Here is a 20,456-nt window from a genome sequence, read left to right as displayed (position 1 = left end):
CCCGTCACTGCAACATCCTCTGAAACACAAACCCACCAAGCCGCACTGCTTGCTTAACCCGGAAGCCAGCTGCACCAATGTGTCGGCGGAAACGCCGTACAGCTGTCAACCGAAGTCAGCATGCATGTGCTCAGCTGCCACAAGGAGTTGCAAGAGCACTATGGGACAAGCACATCACAGCCGGCCAAACCCTCGATTGTGCACTATACATGGGTCTCCCAGTCGCGACACAGCCCGGGATCGAACCCAGATCTGTAGCGACACCTCTAACACTGTGAAGCAGTGCCTTAGACCGCTGCGCCACTCAGGAAGCCCTCCACAATTAACTTCATTAAAAACAAATACCGCACCAGGCTCACCAGTGTCTCCGAGTTGCTCTCATGCACACCATTTGTGCCAAATTTCAAAGCATTGGCAGGAGACAAAAAGTGGAATTTCTCTCATCAAATCAAATCAAATGTATTTGTCACATACACATGGTTAGCAGATGTTATTGCAAGTGTAGCGAAATGCTTGTGCTTCTAGTTCCGACCATGCAGTAATATCTAACAAGTAACATAACCTAACAATTCCACAACAACTACCTTATACAAGTGTAAAGGAATGAATATGAATATGTACATACGAGTACATAAAAATATATAAATGAGTGATGGCCGAATGGCATAGGCAAGATGCAGTAGATGGTATAGAGTACAGTATATACATACGAGATGAGTAATGTAGGGTATGTAAACATATAAAGTGGCATTGTTTAAAGTGGCTTGTGATACATTACATCAAGATGGCAAGATGCAGTAGATGGTATAGAGTACAGTATATACATATGAGATGAGTAATGTAGGGTATGAGAACATTATATAAAGTGACATTGTTTAAAGTTGTCACGCCCTGACCTTAGAGATCCTTTTTAGAATAAGAATAGCTGACAAATTCACCCAAATGTACATTTCTCTCGTGTACTTTCTCTTTTTCTCTCTTTTAAATCCCCATTTTGGGTAACACGCGCCACAGTGTGTTGGCCCATTATACTAAGTTCTAATCAATAGCCTAGAATGTGTTTTTGTGTATGTATATATTTTATCATCATTTTAGCTTTCTAGTAAATAAATACTCAACTAAGATTGGTGTGGTAAGAACTCATTGGTGAGACCCGGGTCCGTGCAGATTCACGGATTATGCGACGTTCAGAACGAGACTGTAGAGTTAACCGATTAATTAGCGGCTCTTGTAAAATCGATATTCTGATATTCTTTGAGTTAATTTGGGAAATAGAAACTCAATAAAACTAATTTTCCCATGGTGCCCCAGGTTAATGTTAATAATTACTTGATTTAGTTCATCACGCAATTAAAAACCTTTAATCATTCAATGAGCAACAGTCACGACGCAATATACGTCAAGATTTTTCGGGTTATTGTAAATGGGATATGACGTTTATATGACTCAACTCAAGAATAGAATACTTGAGTATCCCGAATAATAACAGGATATTGGTGTGCATATAAACATCATCAGTGTTAAAAATTAGGCCTATTTGGTAATAGTAACATTTAAAAAACACCTGTGCAAAACCATTTTTAAGTGTGTTTTCTAAAAGCATTAGTTTACCATAATTAGGCATTCAAAATGTTTATTAAAAAACATAAACTAAAACCTTAACTGAGTGCTTAACCTAAATCCATGAATCAACTATCAATAAATACAGATTCAATCAATCTATAAGAATAATAGCTCATCATCCTCCTCGGGAACCTACATCAGAACAACTTAGACAGCCATTTCACAACCATTCCTCCTACTTTGGGAATTATTCCTGGAAGGAACAAGGCAGCTGCAGTCCCAACAGTATCCAGAGCTGTGCTCATAAATGAGGGGTTTTTCTCTTCCTCTTGTGCCTTCGCACCCTTAAGGGCATCTATCTCTCTTTGCATTTGGTGTGCTCTGTCATCAAACCCTTGCCGGTGAAGGTCATTCTGCTCCTGAAATTACAAGGTTTGTTTTTACACATCACGGACTGTGTCATTAAAACAAAACACATACACACAGTTAATCTTACCGCTAGAGTTACTGTAGTTTTAAAGAGTACTTCTCAATGTTTGTGTTTTTTTTATTCCTACCTTCAGTCTGGCCTGTAGAACTCTATCGTGCTCTGCTATGGCATTTCTGCTGTCTCTCTCCATCCTCTCCATCAGCTGGTTCACATTCTCCTCATACGTCCTCTGCTGGTCCGCTCTCAACCTCTCCTGGACAACCAGCTGCTCCTCCATGGCTCGATTCTCCCGCTCAGATGCCTCTCTTTTTGCTTGCTCCGCTGCAGAGAAAGATGGACAGAGTATGTCATGTACTGTCATGTTGTCTTGTCTCTGTCCTTTCCCTTCACCCTGTCTCCCTCTGCTGGTCGTGTCAGGTTACCTTTTCTCCCCCGCTTTCCCCCAGCTGTCCCTTGTCTCCTCTAACTACCCATTCACCCCGTTCCCCACCTGTTCCCTTTTTCCCTCTGATTAGGTCCCTATATCTCTCTCTGTTTCTGCTCCTGTCCTTGTCGGATTCTTGTTTGTTTGTTTGTGTCATTCATGCCTGAACCAGACCATCGTCGTGTTCCTGTAACCTTGTCCTGTCCTGTCGGAATCTGCCTGTCCGTCTGAGCCTACGTTTTGTTTTGTAATTAAAGATACTCTGTTTTGTTAATTCGCTTTTGGGTCCTCATTCACGCACCGTAACAGAAGAATCCGACCAAGAATGGACCCAGCGACTTCGGATCCTCTCCACTCAGCCGTCGAGATCCAGGGAGCGATGCTAGGCAGACACGAGCAGGAATTGTCTGCTGCTCGACATGCCGTTGAGACCCTGGCCACCCAAGTCTCCAACCTCACAGAACAGGTTCACCATCTCCGCCTCGATCCACCGGCCACTTCCAGGGCTTTCGAATCTCCGGAGCCCAGAATCAATAACCCGCCGTGTTACTCTGGGGAGCCCACTGAATGCCGCTCGTTCCTCACCCAGTGTGATATTGTGTTTTCTCTCCAGCCCAACACTTACGCCAGGAGCACTGCTCGTGTCGCCTACGTCATATCTCTCCTTACTGGACGGGCTCGTGAGTGGGGCACGGCAATCTGGGAGGCAAGGGCTGAGTGTACTAACCAGTATCAGGACTTTAAGGAGGAGATGATACGGGTTTTTGATCGATCTGTTTTTGGGGAGGAGGCTTCCAGGGCCCTGTCTTCCCTATGTCAAGGCAATCGATCCATAACAGACTACTCTATTGAGTTTCGCACTCTTGCTGCCTCCAGTGGCTGGAACGAGCCGGCTTTGCTCGCTCGTCTTCTGGAGGGTCTCCGCGCAGAGGTAAAGGATGAGATTCTCTCCCGGGAGGTTCCTTCCAGCGTGGATTCCTTGATTGAACTCGCTATTCGCATTGAGCGACGGGTTGATCTTCGTCACCGAGCTCGTGGAAAGGAGCTCGCGTTCTCCGTTGCCCCCCTCTCCGCATCACTACCATCTTCCTCTGCCGGCTCGGGAGCTGAGCCTATGCAGCTGGGAGGTATCCGCATCTCGACTAAGGAGAGGGAACGGAGAATCACCAACCGCCTCTGTCTCTATTGCGGTTCTGCTGGTCATTTTGTCACTTCATGTCCAGTAAAAGCCAGAGCTCATCAGTAAGCGGAGGGCTACTGGTGAGCGCTACTACTCCTGTCTCTCCTTCAAGATCCTGCACTACCTTGTCGGTCCATCTACGCTGGACCGGTTCGTCAGCTTCCTGCAGTGCCTTAATAGACTCTGGGGCGGAGGGCTGTTTTATGGACGAGACCTGGGCTCGGGAACATGACATTCCTCTCAGACAGTTAAGGGAGTCCACGGCCTTGTTCGCCCTGGATGGTAGTCCTCTCCCCAGGATTCAGCGTGAGACGCTACCTTTAACCCTCACTGTTTCTGGTAATCATAGCGAAACCATTTCTTTTTTGATTTTTCGTTCACCTTTTACACCTGTTGTTTTGGGCCATCCCTGGCTAGTTTGTCATAATCCTTCCATTAATTGGTCTAGTAATTCTATCCTCTCCTGGAACGTCTCTTGTCATGTGAAATGTTTAATGTCTGCTATCCCTCCTGTTTCCTCTGTTTCTTCTTCACAGGAGGAGCCTGGTGATTTGACAGGGGTGCCGGAGGAATATCACGATCTGCGCACGGTGTTCAGTCGGTCCAGGGCCACCTCTCTTCCTCCACACCGGTCGTATGATTGTAGTATTGATCTCCTTCCGGGAACCACTCCCCCCCGGGGTAGACTATACTCTCTGTCGGCTCCCGAACGTAAGGCTCTCGAGGATTATTTGTCTGTAGCTCTTGACGCCGGTACCATAGTCCCCTCCTCCTCTCCCGCCGGAGCGGGGTTTTTTTTTGTCAAGAAGAAGGACGGGTCTCTGCGCCCCTGCATAGATTATCGAGGGCTGAATGACATAACAGTTAAGAATCGTTATCCGCTTCCTCTTATGTCTTCAGCCTTCGAGATCCTGCAGGGAGCCAGGTTTTTCACTAAGTTGGACCTTCGTAACGCTTACCATCTCGTGCGCATCAGGGAGGGGGACGAGTGGAAGACGGCGTTTAACACTCCGTTAGGGCACTTTGAATACCGGGTTCTTCCTTTCGGCCTCGCTAACGCTCCAGCTGTCTTTCAGGCATTAGTCAATGATGTCCTGAGAGACATGCTGAACATCTTTGTTTTCGTTTACCTTGACGATATCCTGATTTTTTCACCGTCACTCCAGATTCATCTTCAGCACGTTCGACGTGTCCTCCAGCGCCTTTTAGAGAATTGTCTTTTTGTGAAGGCTGAGAAGTGCACTTTTCATGCCTCCTCCGTCACATTTCTCGGTTCTGTTATTTCCGCTGAAGGCATTAAGATGGATCCCGCTAAGGTCCAAGCTGTCATTGATTGGCCCGCTCCTAAGTCACGCGTCGAGCTGCAGCGCTTTCTCGGCTTCGCGAACTTCTATCGTCGTTTCATCCGAAATTTCGGTCAGGTGGCAGCTCCTCTCACAGCCCTTACTTCTGTCAAGACGTGCTTTAAGTGGTCCGTTTCCGCCCAGGGAGCTTTTGATCTCCTCAAGAATCGTTTTACATCCGCTCCTATCCTTGTTACACCTGACGTCTCTAGACAGTTCGTTGTCGAGGTTGACGCGTCAGAGGTGGGCGTGGGAGCCATTCTTTCTCAGCGCTCCCTCTCTGACGACAAGGTCCACCCATGCGCGTATTTTTCTCATCGCCTGTCCCCGTCGGAACGTAACTATGATGTGGGAAACCGCGAACTGCTCGCCATCCGGTTAGCCCTAGGCGAATGGCGACAGTGGTTGGAGGGGGCGACCGTTCCTTTTGTCGTTTGGACTGACCATAGGAACCTTGAGTACATCCGTTCTGCCAAACGACTTAATGCGCGTCAGGCGCGTTGGGCGCTGTTTTTCGCTCGTTTCGAGTTCGTGATTTCTTATCGTCCGGGCTCTAAGAACACCAAGCCTGATGCTTTATCTCGTCTCTTCAGTTCTTCAGTAGCCTCCACTGACCCCGAGGGGATTCTCCCTGAGGGGCGTGTTGTCGGGTTGACTGTCTGGGGAATTGAGAGGCAGGTAAAGCAAGCGCTCACTCACACTCCGTCGCCGCGCGCTTGTCCTAGGAACCTTCTTTTCGTTCCCGTTCCTACTCGTCTGGCCGTTCTTCAGTGGGCTCACTCTGCCAAGTTAGCCGGCCACCCTGGCGTTCGGGGTACGCTTGCTTCCATTCGCCAGCGTTTTTGGTGGCCCACCCGGGAGCATGACACGCGTCGTTTCGTGGCTGCTTGTTCGGTCTGCGCGCAGACTAAGTCCGGTAACTCCCCTCCTGCCGGCCGTCTCAGGCCGCTTCCCATTCCCTCTCGACCGTGGTCTCACATCGCCTTAGATTTTGTCACCGGACTGCCTTCGTCAGCGGGGAAGACTGTTATTCTTACGGTTGTCGATAGGTTCTCTAAGGCGGCTCATTTCATTCCCCTTGCTAAGCTTCCTTCTGCTAAAGAGACGGCACAAATCATCATCGAGAATGTTTTCAGAATTCATGGCCTTCCGTCAGACGTCGTTTCGGACAGAGGTCCGCAATTCACGTCTCAATTTTGGAGGGAGTTTTGCCGTTTGATTGGGGCTTCCGTCAGTCTCTCTTCCGGCTTTCACCCCCAGTCTAACGGTCAAGCAGAACGGGCCAATCAGACTATTGGTCGCATCTTACGCAGTCTTTCTTTTCGCAACCCTGCGTCTTGGTCAGAACAGCTCCCCTGGGCAGAATACGCCCACAACTCGCTTCCTTCGTCTGCAACCGGGCTATCTCCTTTTCAGAGTAGCCTCGGGTACCAGCCTCCGCTGTTCTCATCTCAGTTCGCCGAGTCCAGCGTCCCCTCCGCTCAGGCTTTTGTCCAACGTTGCGAGCGCACCTGGAAGAGGGTCAGGTCTGCACTTTGCCGTTATAGGACGCAGACTGTGAGGGCTGCTAATAAGCGTAGAACTAAGAGTCCTAGATATTGTCGCGGTCAGAGAGTTTGGCTCTCCACTCAGAACCTTCCCCTTAAGACGGCGTCTCGCAAGTTGACCCCGCGGTTCATTGGTCCGTTCCGTATTTCTCGGGTCATTAATCCTGTCGCAGTTCGACTTCTTCTTCCGCGATACCTTCGTCGCGTCCACCCGGTCTTCCATGTCTCTTGTGTTAAGCCCGTTCTTCGCGCCCCCGCTCGTCTTCCCCCCCCCCCCCCCCCCCCCCCATCCTTGTCGAGGGCGTACCCATCTACAGGGTCCGCAGGATTTTGGACATGCGTCCTCGGGGCCGTGGTCACCAGTACCTTGTTGATTGGGAGGGGTACGGTCCGGAGGAGAGGAGTTGGGTTCCCTCTCGGGACGTGCTGGACCGTGCGCTGATCGAGGATTTCCTCCGTTGCCGCCAGGTTTCCTCCTCGAGTGCGCCAGGAGGCGCTCGGTGAGTGGGGGGGTACTGTCATGTACTGTCATGTTGTCTTGTCTCTGTCCTTTCCCTTCACCCTGTCTCCCTCTGCTGGTCGTGTCAGGTTACCTTTTCTCCCCCGCTTTCCCCCAGCTGTCCCTTGTCTCCTCTAACTACCCATTCACCCCGTTCCCCACCTGTTCCCTTTTTCCCTCTGATTAGGTCCCTATATCTCTCTCTGTTTCTGCTCCTGTCCTTGTCGGATTCTTGTTTGTTTGTTTGTGTCATTCATGCCTGAACCAGACCATCGTCGTGTTCCTGTAACCTTGTCCTGTCCTGTCGGAATCTGCCTGTCCGTCTGAGCCTACGTTTTGTTTTGTAATTAAAGATACTCTGTTTTGTTAATTCGCTTTTGGGTCCTCATTCACGCACCGTAACAGAGTATGTGTGAGAGAGTGAGTGAGATAAATATCAAAGAGAACGAGAGGTAAGCCTCCATTTGGTGGTCATTAGAATGTTGTTGCCAGGTCATGGAGTGCATATTCATGGTGACCTATATCACCTTCTGCTCTCTGCTCAGCTTCAGTGAGGGACTGGTCTGCTGACAGGATGGCCTCACCAATGCTGGCCTTCCTTCCCAAGTACTCCTTCAGTACCTCTTCAGCCTGGAACCACCACACATAATATTTCACTTCCAACATCACATCAGTGCATTCGTAACTCTTTTGACCAGCATCCACAAAAATGATAATTACATAATATCCTAAAATAGCTGAAGCACTACCTCCCCAAAATACCTTCACTCCCCTGCCTCCCTCAGATCTGTATTCGCTGGTGGCCAGTTTCAGGTCGTTGCAGTACTCTTTGTATCCTCCAGGGGTCATGTAGGAGCCATCCCTTATTTTCTCCTCCAGGGGGGCAAAGATGCATTGGATTTTGGACTCGCATACCTTCTGGGACTCCTTGTAGTTCCTCTCACAGATCTTCTCATACTCCTCTTGAACCACTTTCTATAGAAGGAAGTTGGTTCAGAATGTACCAGAACAAACCAGAATGTTTTGGTTCAGTTGAGGTAATAAATGGTGAATAATCTGTCAATGTGCCCTTGAGTAAGGCACTTAACCCTAATTGCTGCTGTAAGTCGCTATGGATAAGTGTGTCTGCTAAAGGACTAAAATGTACATGTAAATGTAGCATAAAGGGGTAGCTCACCCAAATTACAGATTATCCTCATCTTGTAAATCCATACATCACTGAATTGAATATAGAATCTACATTCTCATACCATGAGCTCCAACTGGTACTTCTGGTCCTCGTCTTTGAAGGAGTTGTTGATGAATATGGCCACAGCCTCCTTCTCCATGACAGCATGCACTTCAGACAGCTCCTCTTGGGTCTCTGTGGGGTAGGCCACCCAGTCAGCCATGCCCTTCTGGTAGTGGGCCCTGGCCCTCTCGATGGCACCAGAGTTCTCAATTTGGGCCAGCGCCAACACAGCATTGTCCAGGCAGGGGATCTGCCCACTCCGGATGGCAGACACATACGTCTCTGCCAGGTTTCCCAGCACTGCAAGAGAGGGCAGGAAATCAGCATATCTGGTAGATGTGGTAGTGATGGTGGTAGTACTGTGGTGGTCAGTGGTGCTTGTATAGAAGTAAAGTAAGTAGTAGAATTAGTAGTAATTTAAGTACTAATGGTGTTGTTAGTTGTACTGGTCATGGTACTTGTAGTAATCGTAATTATAATAATAGAGGAAGTGGTAATAGTAGCAGCAGTAGTTTAGTTGTATTATCAAACATCATGACCCACTTTCATAACTGCTTTCCATCCTCAATATCAGGGTTGTAATACTCACGTCTACCGGTAACTTTCAGGCCCTGTTTCAGGGTCTTGGTCTTGGCGTCATTGAAGACGTGGTCACAGAACTCCTTGGCTTGCTCCACGAAGGCGGGCTCCAGGTCAGCGTCGGTCAGCTCCTCCATACGTCTCATTTTGTCTCCGCTGGCTGGCCTCTCAAACACAAAGCACCAGCGAGGAGAGAAATAGTTCCGCAGGCAGCTACGAGGCAGATTGTATGCCTGATCTTTCTTACTATGACCTTTGTAAATGAAAGGAAAAGTACATCAATCATTAATTAGCTAATTAAATGTTTAACCGTGACTAACCATGGTTTATATTAATAGATTAAGTTAGCTGTGCTAGCTGGTGTTCTCTTCACCTGTTCTCAGTTTAAGAGCGTTCTCCAGGTACTCATTGGCTGTGATGGGTCTCCCATCAACCTCCAGGGTCAGGGTGAAATCTCTGACTGTCCACACAAAGGAAGGAAAGTAACGCAGGTACTCTGAAGATTCCTCCCCGGCTCGCTGGTTGGACTTCACCTTGATGTGCTCTGTCAGTTCTGTCACATAGCTGTAGGGGTGGGGGGGTTGAGGACGAAATGAACCCAGATAACCAACACTACACAGTAAACTGCTGGTTGGTTCAAAGAGTAAGGATTGATTCTTACTCTGATTGTGTTTGTAGATTTCCTCTAACCAAATTAGACTACATCAATCTATATTTCTTTATAGGCCTGCTGAAGGATACTGTAGTTTCTCCAGGGCGTTGTTGTCGATGGTTCCCATGCTGTTGTACACCAGAGTACTGCTGAGCAGGACAGCCAGGGAAAAGATCCAGTTGTCATTCTTCTCATCACCCTGCAGAAACAACAGAAGGAACACATTGGTACTCTGTTCATACCAGAGTGAAATTAAGTCAGTAACTAAATGTCTACTCCATACGCCGTTTTATGGGCTCCCTACCTAAATAAAGGTCAAAGCTGGAATCCTTAATTGAAACAATAACAAAGCTGCACCCTAACTCGGTTTTGGTAAAAAAAATACAAATAAATTAGGGATGGGCCTGGAGAAATGTAACCACTCAAATTCATAGAGCTATGGGTGCAATGACTCACCATCCGTGACATCATAATTGTAGTTAACCATGATGTTACAGTGTTTAATTACATTTACAAACATTGGAGTAAAACAAGCTTATATTTTGGGTTCTGATGGGGTATGACAGTTGAACTAAGCTCATGGGTCATTATTTATTTGTTATACTCTTTAGAATCAATTGGTATACATCATACATTTATAAGTCAGACATTATATACAGATGATGACATCAGCTATCAGTACTAGGCACAGTTTATTGAGATAACATGGGATTTTACCCATAGCAATGTTATATTCTGTCATCTAAACAGCCATAAAAGGTTTTTGACAGAGAGTGAACTTTGACCTCCTACCTTTTCCACGTCCCCCAGCCCCTCTGTATCCAGCAGCACCAGGGTGTGGTCTCTTTTTTCAGGGTGAGGCACACACCACATCCAGATGCCCTTAGTTTTGGACTGGATGGTGGCTCCCAGGGCAAAACCTTGAGGACAAAGGATAAAAACGGTTCTTAGGATGGAATCTGTAAAGAGGCAACAGGATGTAAAGTGTTAACTCAAGCCTGCTGGTTTTCAGATGAACCTGTTTGTCTAGTTATACTGCATACCATACTGACAGACTGAAAGTGAAACTAGCAGCCAGTGCAAAACGGCACCCTGATCTACACAACCCACCCAGAACAAATGTCGTCGGAACAAAATGTTTTTTTGATGTTTGCTCTGCTGTCTGGTTGTATGTTATGGTGTAAAACAAAGAGAAACTGTAGTTTCCACAATGCAATAACAGGATGTGTCGAATTTCCAATTTTGGAGAGAAATAAACATCAAAGCATAATGTGTTTAGAACAGGACAAATCTGTACTTTGGTGCAGCATATCTGTCTCTAACTCTGAATGACAAATGCATTCAAACACTTTCTGTTTCACATTTCTATTACCCTATCTTTATGAGAAATAATTATCTTATACATAATCATTCCTTATCCATATAACAGTGTTGAGGTCATGCATATTGTTATGTACATTGAACAAAAATACATGAAACAATTTCAAAGATTTTACTGAGTTACAGAGCAAAGATGGAAATCAGAAAATTGAAATAAATTACGCCCTAATCTATGGATTTCATATGTATATGTTAGTCACCGATAGCTTTTAAAAAAGTAGGGGCGTAGATCAGAAAACCAGTCAGTATCTGGTGTGACCATCATTTGCCTCATGCAGCGCAACACATCTCCTTCACACAGAGTTCATCAGGCTGTTGATTGTGGCCTGTGGAATGTTGTCCCACTCCTCTTCAATGGCTGTGCAAAGTCGCTGGATATTGGTGGGAACTGGAACACGCTGTAGTACACGTTGATCTAGAGAATCCCAAAAATGCCCAATGAGTGACAAGTCTGGTGACTATGCAGGCCATGAAAGAACTGGGACATTTTCAGCTTCCAGGAATTGTGTACAGATCCTTGCGACATGGGGCCGTGCATTATCATGCTGAAACATGAGGTGATGGCAGCGGATGAATGGCCTGACAATGGATCTTAGGATCCCGTCACAGTATCACTGTGCATTAAAATTGCCATAGATAAAATGTAATTGTGTTCGTTGTCAGTAGCTTATGTCTGCCCATACCATGACCCCATCGAAGGTGAGAATTTGCCCACTGAAGACTGTTAAGACGCCGAACTGCAGTCAGGTCAAGACCATGGCGAGGACGATGAGCACGCAGATGAGCTTCCTTGAGATGGTTTCTGACAGTTTGTGCAGAAATTCTTCGATTGAGCAAATCCATAGTTTCACCTGCTGTCCCGGTGGCTGGTCTCAGATTATTCCGCAGGTGAAGAAGCCGGTTATATAGGTCCTGGCCTGGATTGGTTACGCGTGGTCTGCATTGTGAGGTCGGTTGGACGTACTGCCAAAATGATGTTGGAGGCGGCTTATGGTAGAGAAGTGAACATTCAATTCTCTGGCAACAGCTCGGGTGGACATTCCCGAAGTCAGCATGCATATTTCACAGTCCCTCAAGACATCTGTGGCATTGTGTTGTATAACAACTGCACATTTTAAAGTGGCCTTTTATTGTCTCAAGCACAAGGTACAGTTGAAGTCGGAAGTTTACATACACTTAGGTTGGAGTCATTAAAACTTGTTTTTCAACCACTCCACAAATTTCTTGTTAACAAACTATAGTTTTGTTAAGTTGGTTAGAACATCTACTTTGTGCATGACACAAGTCATTTTTCCTACAATTGTTGACAGACAGATTATTTCACTTATAATTCACTGTATCACAATTCCAGTGGGTCAGACGTTTACATTCACTAAGTTGACTGTGACTTTAAAAAGCTTGGAAAATTCCAGAAAATTATGTCATGCCTTTAGAAGCTTCTGATAGGCTACGGGGGTGGCAGCATCATGTTGTGGTGGTGCTTTGATGCAGGACGGACTGGTGCACTTCACAAAATAAATGGCACAATGAGGAGGGAATATTATGTGGATATATTGAAGCAACATCTCAAGACACCAGTCAGGAAGTTAAAGCTTGGACACAAATGGGTCTTCCAAATGGACAATGACCCCAAGCATACTTCCAAATTTGTGGCAAAGCGACTTAAGGACAACAAAGTCAAGGTATTGGAGTGGCCATCACAAAGCCCTGACGTCAATCCCATAGAAAATTTGGGGGCAGAACTGAAAAAGCGCGTGTGAACAAGGAGGTCTACAAACCTGACTCAGTTACGCCAGCTCTGTCAGGAGGAATGGGCCAAAATTCACCCAACTTATTGTGGGAAGCTTGTGGAAGGCTACCCGAAACGTTTGACCCAAGTTAAACAATTTAAAGGCAATGCTAACAAATACTAATTGAGTGTATGTGTACTTCTGACCCACTGGGTATGTGATGAAAGAAATAAAAGCTGAAATAAATCATTCTCTCTACTATTATTCTGACAATTCACATTCTTAAAATAAAGTGGTGATCCTACCTGACCTAAAACAGGGAATTGTTACTCGGATTAAATGTCAGGAATTGTGAAAAACTGAGTTTAAATGTATTTGGCTTAGGTGTATGTAAACTTCCGACTTCAACTGTACATGCGGTTTAATCAGCGTCTTGATATGCCACACCTGTCAAGCAAATTCGAGCACAACATTTCAGAGAAATAAGCTTTTTGTGTATATGGAAAATTTCAGGGATCTTTTATTTAGGCTCATGAAATATGGGACCAACACTTTACATATTGTGTTTATATTTTAGTTTGGACTGGGCGGACCATAGATTCAAAAATGCTTTAGTGGATGTACTCACCTTTTTTCTCGCCAGCCAGCTTGTTCATGAGGTAGGACTTGCCGGTGCGGTACAGACCGACCACCGACACCACTACCACATGCTGGTCAATCTGGTTCAGGATGCCCAGTGCACTGCGGACCACACGCAGCTTCCCATCACTGTCGTTCTCTATCAGACATACTGGTTCCTTCATGGATACTGTCTGGCCTGTCATGATGCTGTCCTATAGAAACACTGGCAAGGACACACATAAGAACTTTTGATTGTGTGTGTGTCATAAAAGTCCCTCAACTTTTTTTGTGCAATTAACCTAAAGTGATAAAGGTGCCACAGGGGCTGGTGATATGGAGTGAATAAAAGCTTATCATAACAGATTGGGTTTACAGTGACACAAAATAATTATTTCAACCTTAAAAAGGTACATATTTTAAATTGTTACTTGGTTTCTTTCAACACATGAGACAAGCCTATATCACATTTTCTAGTTTACAAGAAACGGACAAAAAATTGCTCTATGAATTGTCTAAATATCAGATCGCTAATCCATTGATTATCAGTCTGACCAAAGTCGCCCTAAAAAAGAGGCAATAGTCTCCTACAAGCTCGAATTTGAATACAATTATATTTAGACTTACTCTACTCGTTGTACATGCTGTTAGTCCTTTTGGCAGTAAGAGGTGTCACACCCTGATCTGTTTCACCTGTCTTGGTGCTCGTCTCCACCCCCCTCCAGGTGTCGCCCATCTTCCCCATTATCCAAGTGTATGTATACCTGTGTTCTCTGTTTGTCTGTTGCCAGTTTGTTTTGTTTCGTCAAGCCTACCAGCATTTTACCCATGCTCCTGTCTTTCTCTAGTTCCTGTTTTCTAGTATTCCTGACTCTGAGCCTACCTGCCATTCTGTACTTTGTCACACCACCCTGGATTACTGACCTTTGCCTGCCCTTGACCTGTCGTTGGCCTGCCCCCTTGCTTTTGAAATAAACTGTTGTTACTTCGAAACTGTCTGCATCTGGGTCATCTCCTGAGTCTTGACAGTACAAACTGGCCATGATGGACCCAGCAGATTCAGACCAGCGCCGCAACACCGTCTCCTCCCAAGGAGCCACCATTGGAAGGTACAAGGAGTTTCTTTGTGGGTTCCATACCTTAGCCGAATGCCATGATGGTGTGTTGAACACATTGCTGGAGCAATTCCACAGGTTGTCTGTCAGGCAGCCTACCACAACGGTAACCTCCCAGCCCCTCAGTAACCCGGCTGTTAGCAACGCGGCCTCCCTGGCCACTCCGGTTTCCCAAGAACCCCACTTACCTCCCCCGGAATGCTTCGTTGGAGAGTCGGGAACCTGTCGGGTATTTCTCGCAGTGTTGTCTTATCATCGAGCTGCAGGCCTCCTCCTTCCCCTTCGACCACTCGAAGATAGCATACCTCATCACGCTGATGTCCGGGAGGGCTCTCGCCTGGGCTACGTCTGTGTGGGAACAACAGTCGGCCATATGCTTCTGTCTGGAGGAGTTTGTGGCGGAGGTTGCCCGGAAGTTACTCCAGCTTTGGCAAGACTCCCGCAGTGTGGCAGACTATGCAGTGGATTTCTGTACATTGGCAGCTGAGAGTGCCTGGAACCGGGAAACGCTGTTCGACGCATTCCTGCATGGATTATCGGAGGAAGTGAAGGACGAGGTAGCAGCCTGGGAACTACAGACCGATCGCAACTCGCTCATTGCCTTGATAATCCGGATCGATGGACGGCTACGGGAATGTAGGAAGGAGAGGAGTTCCGATTCCACTCGCTCGCCCAAGGATTCCACTTCGCCTCCGAGTCATCCCGGAAATCCATTACGTGTCCGTGGCCGAGAGGACCCGAGGCTACCCGAAATCCCCCTTGAGTCTCCGAAATCTGCTGATTCACCTTTTCCCGAGCCGATGCAACTAGGCAAAGCTAGGCTGTCCCCAGCAGAACATCCCGGTTTCACACGAAGAGTTGCCTGTATTGCGGGACTACTGGTCATTTTGTGTCCTCTTGTCCACTGAAAGACCAGGCTCACTGTAAGGGGCGAGTACTCTGGTAGACCATACCGATAACTTTTCCTCTCCCCTTACTTGCACTCCTTTTCATGCCATCCTGCTGTGGGGGAACCAGTCAAAATCTCTCGGGTGTCTGGAGTAAATCCTTCCCGTCAGACTCGTTGAAGAAGAAGAATTCCTCCAGTACAGCGTGAGTAATCGCTGCCCTGATATCAAGAAGCTATTTTCGGTCACGGTGGCAGAAACATTATGTACAAAATAAGTTACAAGTAACGCAAAAAACATACACATTATCACAATTGGTTAAGGGATCGTAAAACGGCGGCCATGCCCTTCGGCGCCGTTATCACCAATCACACCAACCACACACCCACTCCACTGAATAGCAGGCTAGTGATTACTTTGCAACGCTTGCAGTCAGCCACTGATTCCTTCCATTCTTGAATTTGCGATTTCGAACTTGTTGTGTAATGTTTATGTCCAATGGCCAATGAGCACCGATACGTTTTATCCATGATTCCTCTTCATATGAAAAGGATTTGCCAGTAGATTTGAAACTGCACACGGCACCATCGCTCGGAGAAACAGGCGACATCTTCAGGCTTTTCCAGAGTCACCTACTCCAGAGAGACAGCAGCAGAACAACAAAAGACTCACACAGTCTACCAGTGAGGACAGCACACAGGCCCCAACTGTGAGCCAGCCAACTCCCATCCCCTCACTCAGATCACCACCTCAGCCAGCCTCACCACAACTAGTGAGAATAACCTCGAGAAGTCAAGAGGTAAAACTACCACTGAGGTTCAGAGACACTTGGAAAAAAATAAACTTGCTTACTTTTCCTTTCTGAAAAGAGCGACAAAATCCTTGTTTTGTTTTATTCAGAAAGAGGTATAGGAACAGCAACCGTTTCGGGGCAGAATAATGTTGCTGTGGACAAAGGGCTGTCTACCCCGATGTCCTAGTAGACACAGTTACGTGTGTTGTCGATGTTAAAGAAAAACGAAACTTATGTTACAATTTTTTTTTACTGACATTTAAATCAGGCAATTAACATGCAGTCCACAGAGCTATTATCTGCTAGTCGTCATTGCTTGGTTAGTCATATTTGGTTATGACGATGACACGCATAACCAATCAATTTGGGACAAATCTATTAGACATCACTACATCTCCCCTTTTCTGAGAAAAGACACACTATGTCAACAATAGCCGAACGTAACCGAAGCACGTTTCCTCGCAGTCAGCTGTGGTTCGGTTAGGCTCGGCCATATTGTACAAGTTTTTGTCATGTACAGTGCCTTGCAAAAGTATTCATCCCCCTTGGCGTTTTTCCTATTTTGTTGCATTACAACCTGTAATTTAAATTGATTTTTATTTGGATTTCATGTAATGGACAATGGTCAAAATTTGTAAAGTGAAATGAAAAAAATAACTTGTTTAAAAAAATAAATGTAAAGTTAAAAACGGAAAGTGGTGCGTGCATATGTATTCACCCCCTTTGCTATGAAGCCCCTAAATAAGATCTGGTGCAACCAATTACCTTCAGAAGTCACAATTAGTTAACTAAAATCCACCTGTGTGCAATCTAAGTGTTACATGATCTGTCACATGATCTCAGTATATATACACCTGTTCTGAAAGGCCCCAGAGTCTGCAACACCACTAAGCAAGGGGCACCACGAAGCAAGCGGCACCATGAAGACCAAGGAGCTCTCCAAACAGGTCAGGGACAAAGTTATGGAGAAGTACAGATCAGGGTTGGGTTATAAAAAAATATCAGAAACTTTGAACATCCCACGGAGCACAGTTAAATCAAAAAAGATTTAATGGAAAGAATATGGCACCACAACAAACCTGCCAAGAGTGGGCCGCCCACCAAAACTCACAGACCAGGCAAAGAGGGCATTAATCAAAGAGACCAAAGATAACCCTGAAGGAGCTGTTAAGCTCCACAGCGGAAATTGGAGTATCTGTCCATGGGACCACTTTAAGCCATACACTCCACAGAGCTGTGGTTTACGGAAGAGTGGCCAGAAAAAAGACATTGCTTAAAGAAAAAAATAAGCAAACACGTTTGGGGTTCACTAAAAGGCATGTGGGAGACTCCCCAAACATATCGAAGTAGGTACTCTGGTCAGATGGAACTAAAATGTAGCTTTTTGGCCATCAAGGAAAACGCTATGTCTGGCGCAAACCCAAAACCTCTCATCACCCCGAGAATCCCATGGTGGTGGCAGCATCATGCTGTGAGGATGTTTTTCATCGGCAGGGACTGGGAAGCTGGTCAGAATTGAAGGAATGATGGATGGCGCAAAATACTGGGAAATTCTTGAGGGAAACCTGTTTCAGTCTTCCAGAGATTTGAGACTGGGATTGAGGTTCAACTTCCAGCAGGACAATGACCCTAAGCATACTGCTAAAGCAACACTTGAGTAGTTTAAGGGGAAACATTTACATGTCTTGGAATGGCCTTGTCAAAGCCCAGACCTCAATCCAACTGAGAATCTGTGGTATGACTTAAATATTGCTGTACACCAGCAGAACCCATCCAACTTGAATGAGCTGGAGCAGTTTTGCCTTGAATGGGCAACAATCCCAGTGGCTAGATTGCCAAGTTAATAGAGACATACACCAAGAAACTTGCAGCTGTAATTGCTGCAAAAGGTGGCTCTACAAAGTATTGACTTTGGGGGGTGGGGGGGTGAATAGTTATGCATGCTCAAGTTCTGTTTATTTGTCTTATTTCTTGTTTGTTTCACAATAAAACATATATTGCATCTTCAAAGTGATAGTAGACAAGTTGAGTAAATCAAATGATACAACCCCCCAAAATTATATTTTAATTCCAGGTTGTAAGAAAAATTTGAAAAATGCCAAGGGGGTGAATACTTTCGCAAGCCAATGACAACTAATTGAACCAGTGTTGAAAATAAAAACAGAAAAACCAACCATATAGGCCTACAGACCAGCATGCTTAAATCGAGCTAATAAAACATCCTTGTGGATATTGTTTCAGATGACCACTTACATAAGGACAAAACCAGCAGACAACAGGTAAAGTACCTTCAAATAAAGTTAATTCAACAGTCGACTTGTGATGGCTGGTGTTTCACAAGCTTACATTACAACCAGTCAACTTGCAAATCAATACCTATATATATATTATATAGTAAAAAAGCTAACATTTTGCAGCGCAAGAGAGTTTAGGCTTACCTCTGCGACGTTGTACAGTACGGTTGTTGTTCAGTCTGTAAATGAGATCAGTGATTATATTGAAACTGAAAGTGATTATCTAATGTTTAAAATTAGGTTTCTGGGAAGGCACGACTTATAAATAGTTAAATAGTTATGCCGCGTTCATCTGTTCATGTCAGAGTTCCTAGATACTAGACAAGATCATGTGAAGGGCACGGTCACTGAAGTATGGATGGATTTATTTTTTAATAAATGTCGTGCTTTCCCAACACATAACTACAACCAATTAGCAAGTCCAAGTCAGTTAAGAACAAATTCTTATTTTCAATAACTGCCTGTTCAGGACCTTGTCAGCTCGGGGATTTGAACTTGCAACCTTCCGATTACTAGTCCAACGCTGTAACCACTAGGCTAACCTGCCGCCCGTATTCCTACCGAGAACAATAGCCCGATAATTGGCTCATTACCGACGTTCACACAATTTAACATTTTGTTAATTCATTAAAAAGTCGGTTGCGTATATTCCATCTTTTTTTTAACTGGTGAAAATAATTGAAAAATAGACGAGACAACTTTCACTTTCTGTATCTGCAGCCAAATGGGTGTCACAAGTTATGTCCCTTCTTAAAATGTTATTTTAATCCTAACCTTATCCACACCGCTAACATTATGCCTAACCTTACATTAAGAACAAAAAGCAACAAACTTTATGATTATAGACAATTTTGACTTTGTGGTTGTGGTAACTAGTGGAAACCCCCTTGGAATACAGTGCATTCGGAAAGTATTCAGACCCCTGGACTCCTTCCACATTTTGTTACGTCACATCCTTATTCTAAAATTGATTAAATTAAATGTTTTCCTCATTAATCTACACACAATACCCCATAATGACAGTGAAATGTTTGCAAATGTATTTAAAAAACCCTGAAATAGCTTATTTACATAAGTATTCAGAACCTTTGCTATGAGACTAGAAATTGAGCTCACGTGCATCCTGTTTCCATTGATCACCCTTGAGATGTTTCTACAACTTGTTTGGAGTCCACGTTGATTGTTCAATTGATTGGACGTGATTTGGAAAGAAACACACCTACCTATATAAGGTCCCACAGTTGACAGTGCATGTCAACTGAGCAAAAACCAAGCCATGAGGTTCAAAGGAATTGTCAGTGGAGCTCCGAGACAGGATTGTGTCGAGGAACAGATCTGATGAAGGGTACCAAAACATTTCTGCACCTTTGAAGGTCCACAAGAACACAGTGGCCTCCAACATTCTTAAATGGAAGAAGTTTGGAAGCACCAAGACTAGAGCTGGCCGCCTGGCCAAACTGAGTAATCGGGGGAGAAGGGCCTTGGTCAGAGGTGACGAAGAAACCGATGGTCACTCTGACAGAGATCCAGAGTTCCTCTGTGGAGATGGGAGAACCTTCCAGAAGGACAACCATCTTTGCAGCACTCCACCAATGAGGCCTTTATGATAGTGGCCAGAAAGAAACCACTCCTCAGTAAAAGGCACATGAGAGCAAAGTACAGAAATCCTTGATGAAAACCTGCTCCAGAGCACTCAGGACCTCAGACTGGGGTGAAGGTTCACCTTCCAACAATACAATGGCCCTAAGAACACAGCCAAGACACCAGACTTGAACCCGATTGAACATCTCTGGAGAAAATAGCTGTTCAGTAACGCTCCTCATCCAACCTGACAGAGCTAGAGAGGATCTGCAGAGAAGAATGAGAGAAACTCCCCAAATACAGGAGCGCCAAGCTTGTAGCGTCATACCCAAGAAGACTCGAGGCTGTAATCGTTGCCAAAGAAACTTCAACAAAGTACTGAGTAAAAAGTCTGAATACTTCTGTAAATGTGATAAGTTTATTTATAATACATTTGCAAACATTTCTAAAAATCTGTTTTTGCTTTGTCATTATGGAGTATTGTATGTAGATTGATGAGAATAAAAGTCAAGGGATCTGACTACTTTCCGAATGCACTGTAGGTATTCTAGTGTGTCATCCACCTGCCATTTTACAGCTGGTTTGGAGAAGTCAATTATGTGAGTAGGCT

The 20,456-nt window shown here is 45.3% G+C and overlaps 1 protein-coding gene across 1 annotated transcript; it reads right to left on the bottom strand.

Moving 5' to 3' along the window:
- Positions 1 to 1,341: 1,341 nt before the first annotated feature.
- On the bottom strand, positions 1,342 to 18,544 carry LOC110501732 (guanylate-binding protein 1). Its single transcript, XM_021579481.2, has 11 exons — positions 18,410 to 18,544; positions 13,187 to 13,402; positions 10,241 to 10,368; positions 9,538 to 9,647; positions 9,170 to 9,360; positions 8,807 to 9,049; positions 8,237 to 8,517; positions 7,749 to 7,961; positions 7,514 to 7,616; positions 2,121 to 2,314; positions 1,342 to 1,982 (listed from the first exon to the last, which is right to left on the bottom strand). Exons 2-11 carry the CDS (start codon positions 13,380 to 13,382, stop codon positions 1,761 to 1,763), a joined length of 1,881 nt encoding a protein of 626 aa, XP_021435156.2. The 5' UTR covers positions 13,383 to 13,402; positions 18,410 to 18,544; the 3' UTR covers positions 1,342 to 1,760.
- Between the last annotated feature and the right edge of the window lie 1,912 nt (positions 18,545 to 20,456).

This window comes from Oncorhynchus mykiss, chromosome 22 (assembly GCF_013265735.2).
Source record: "Oncorhynchus mykiss isolate Arlee chromosome 22, USDA_OmykA_1.1, whole genome shotgun sequence".
NCBI lineage: Eukaryota > Metazoa > Chordata > Actinopteri > Salmoniformes > Salmonidae > Oncorhynchus > Oncorhynchus mykiss.
The sequence above is the reverse complement of the archived record's forward strand: the minus strand, read 5'-3'. Positions and strand labels throughout refer to the sequence as shown.

Bases quoted from the DNA above. Each gene is read 5' to 3' on its own strand.
- LOC110501732 (XM_021579481.2), bottom strand. From the start codon at position 13,382: ATGACAGGCCAGACAGTATCCATGAAGGAACCAGTATGTCTGATAGAG. The intron at 9,648-10,240 runs GTAGGAGGTCAA...TTGTTTCTGCAG, and splicing joins GGCTGGGGGACGTGGAAAAG to GGTGATGAGAAGAATGACAA. The intron at 9,050-9,169 runs GTGAAGAGAACA...TCATTTACAAAG, and splicing joins CGCTCTTAAACTGAGAACAG to GTCATAGTAAGAAAGATCAG.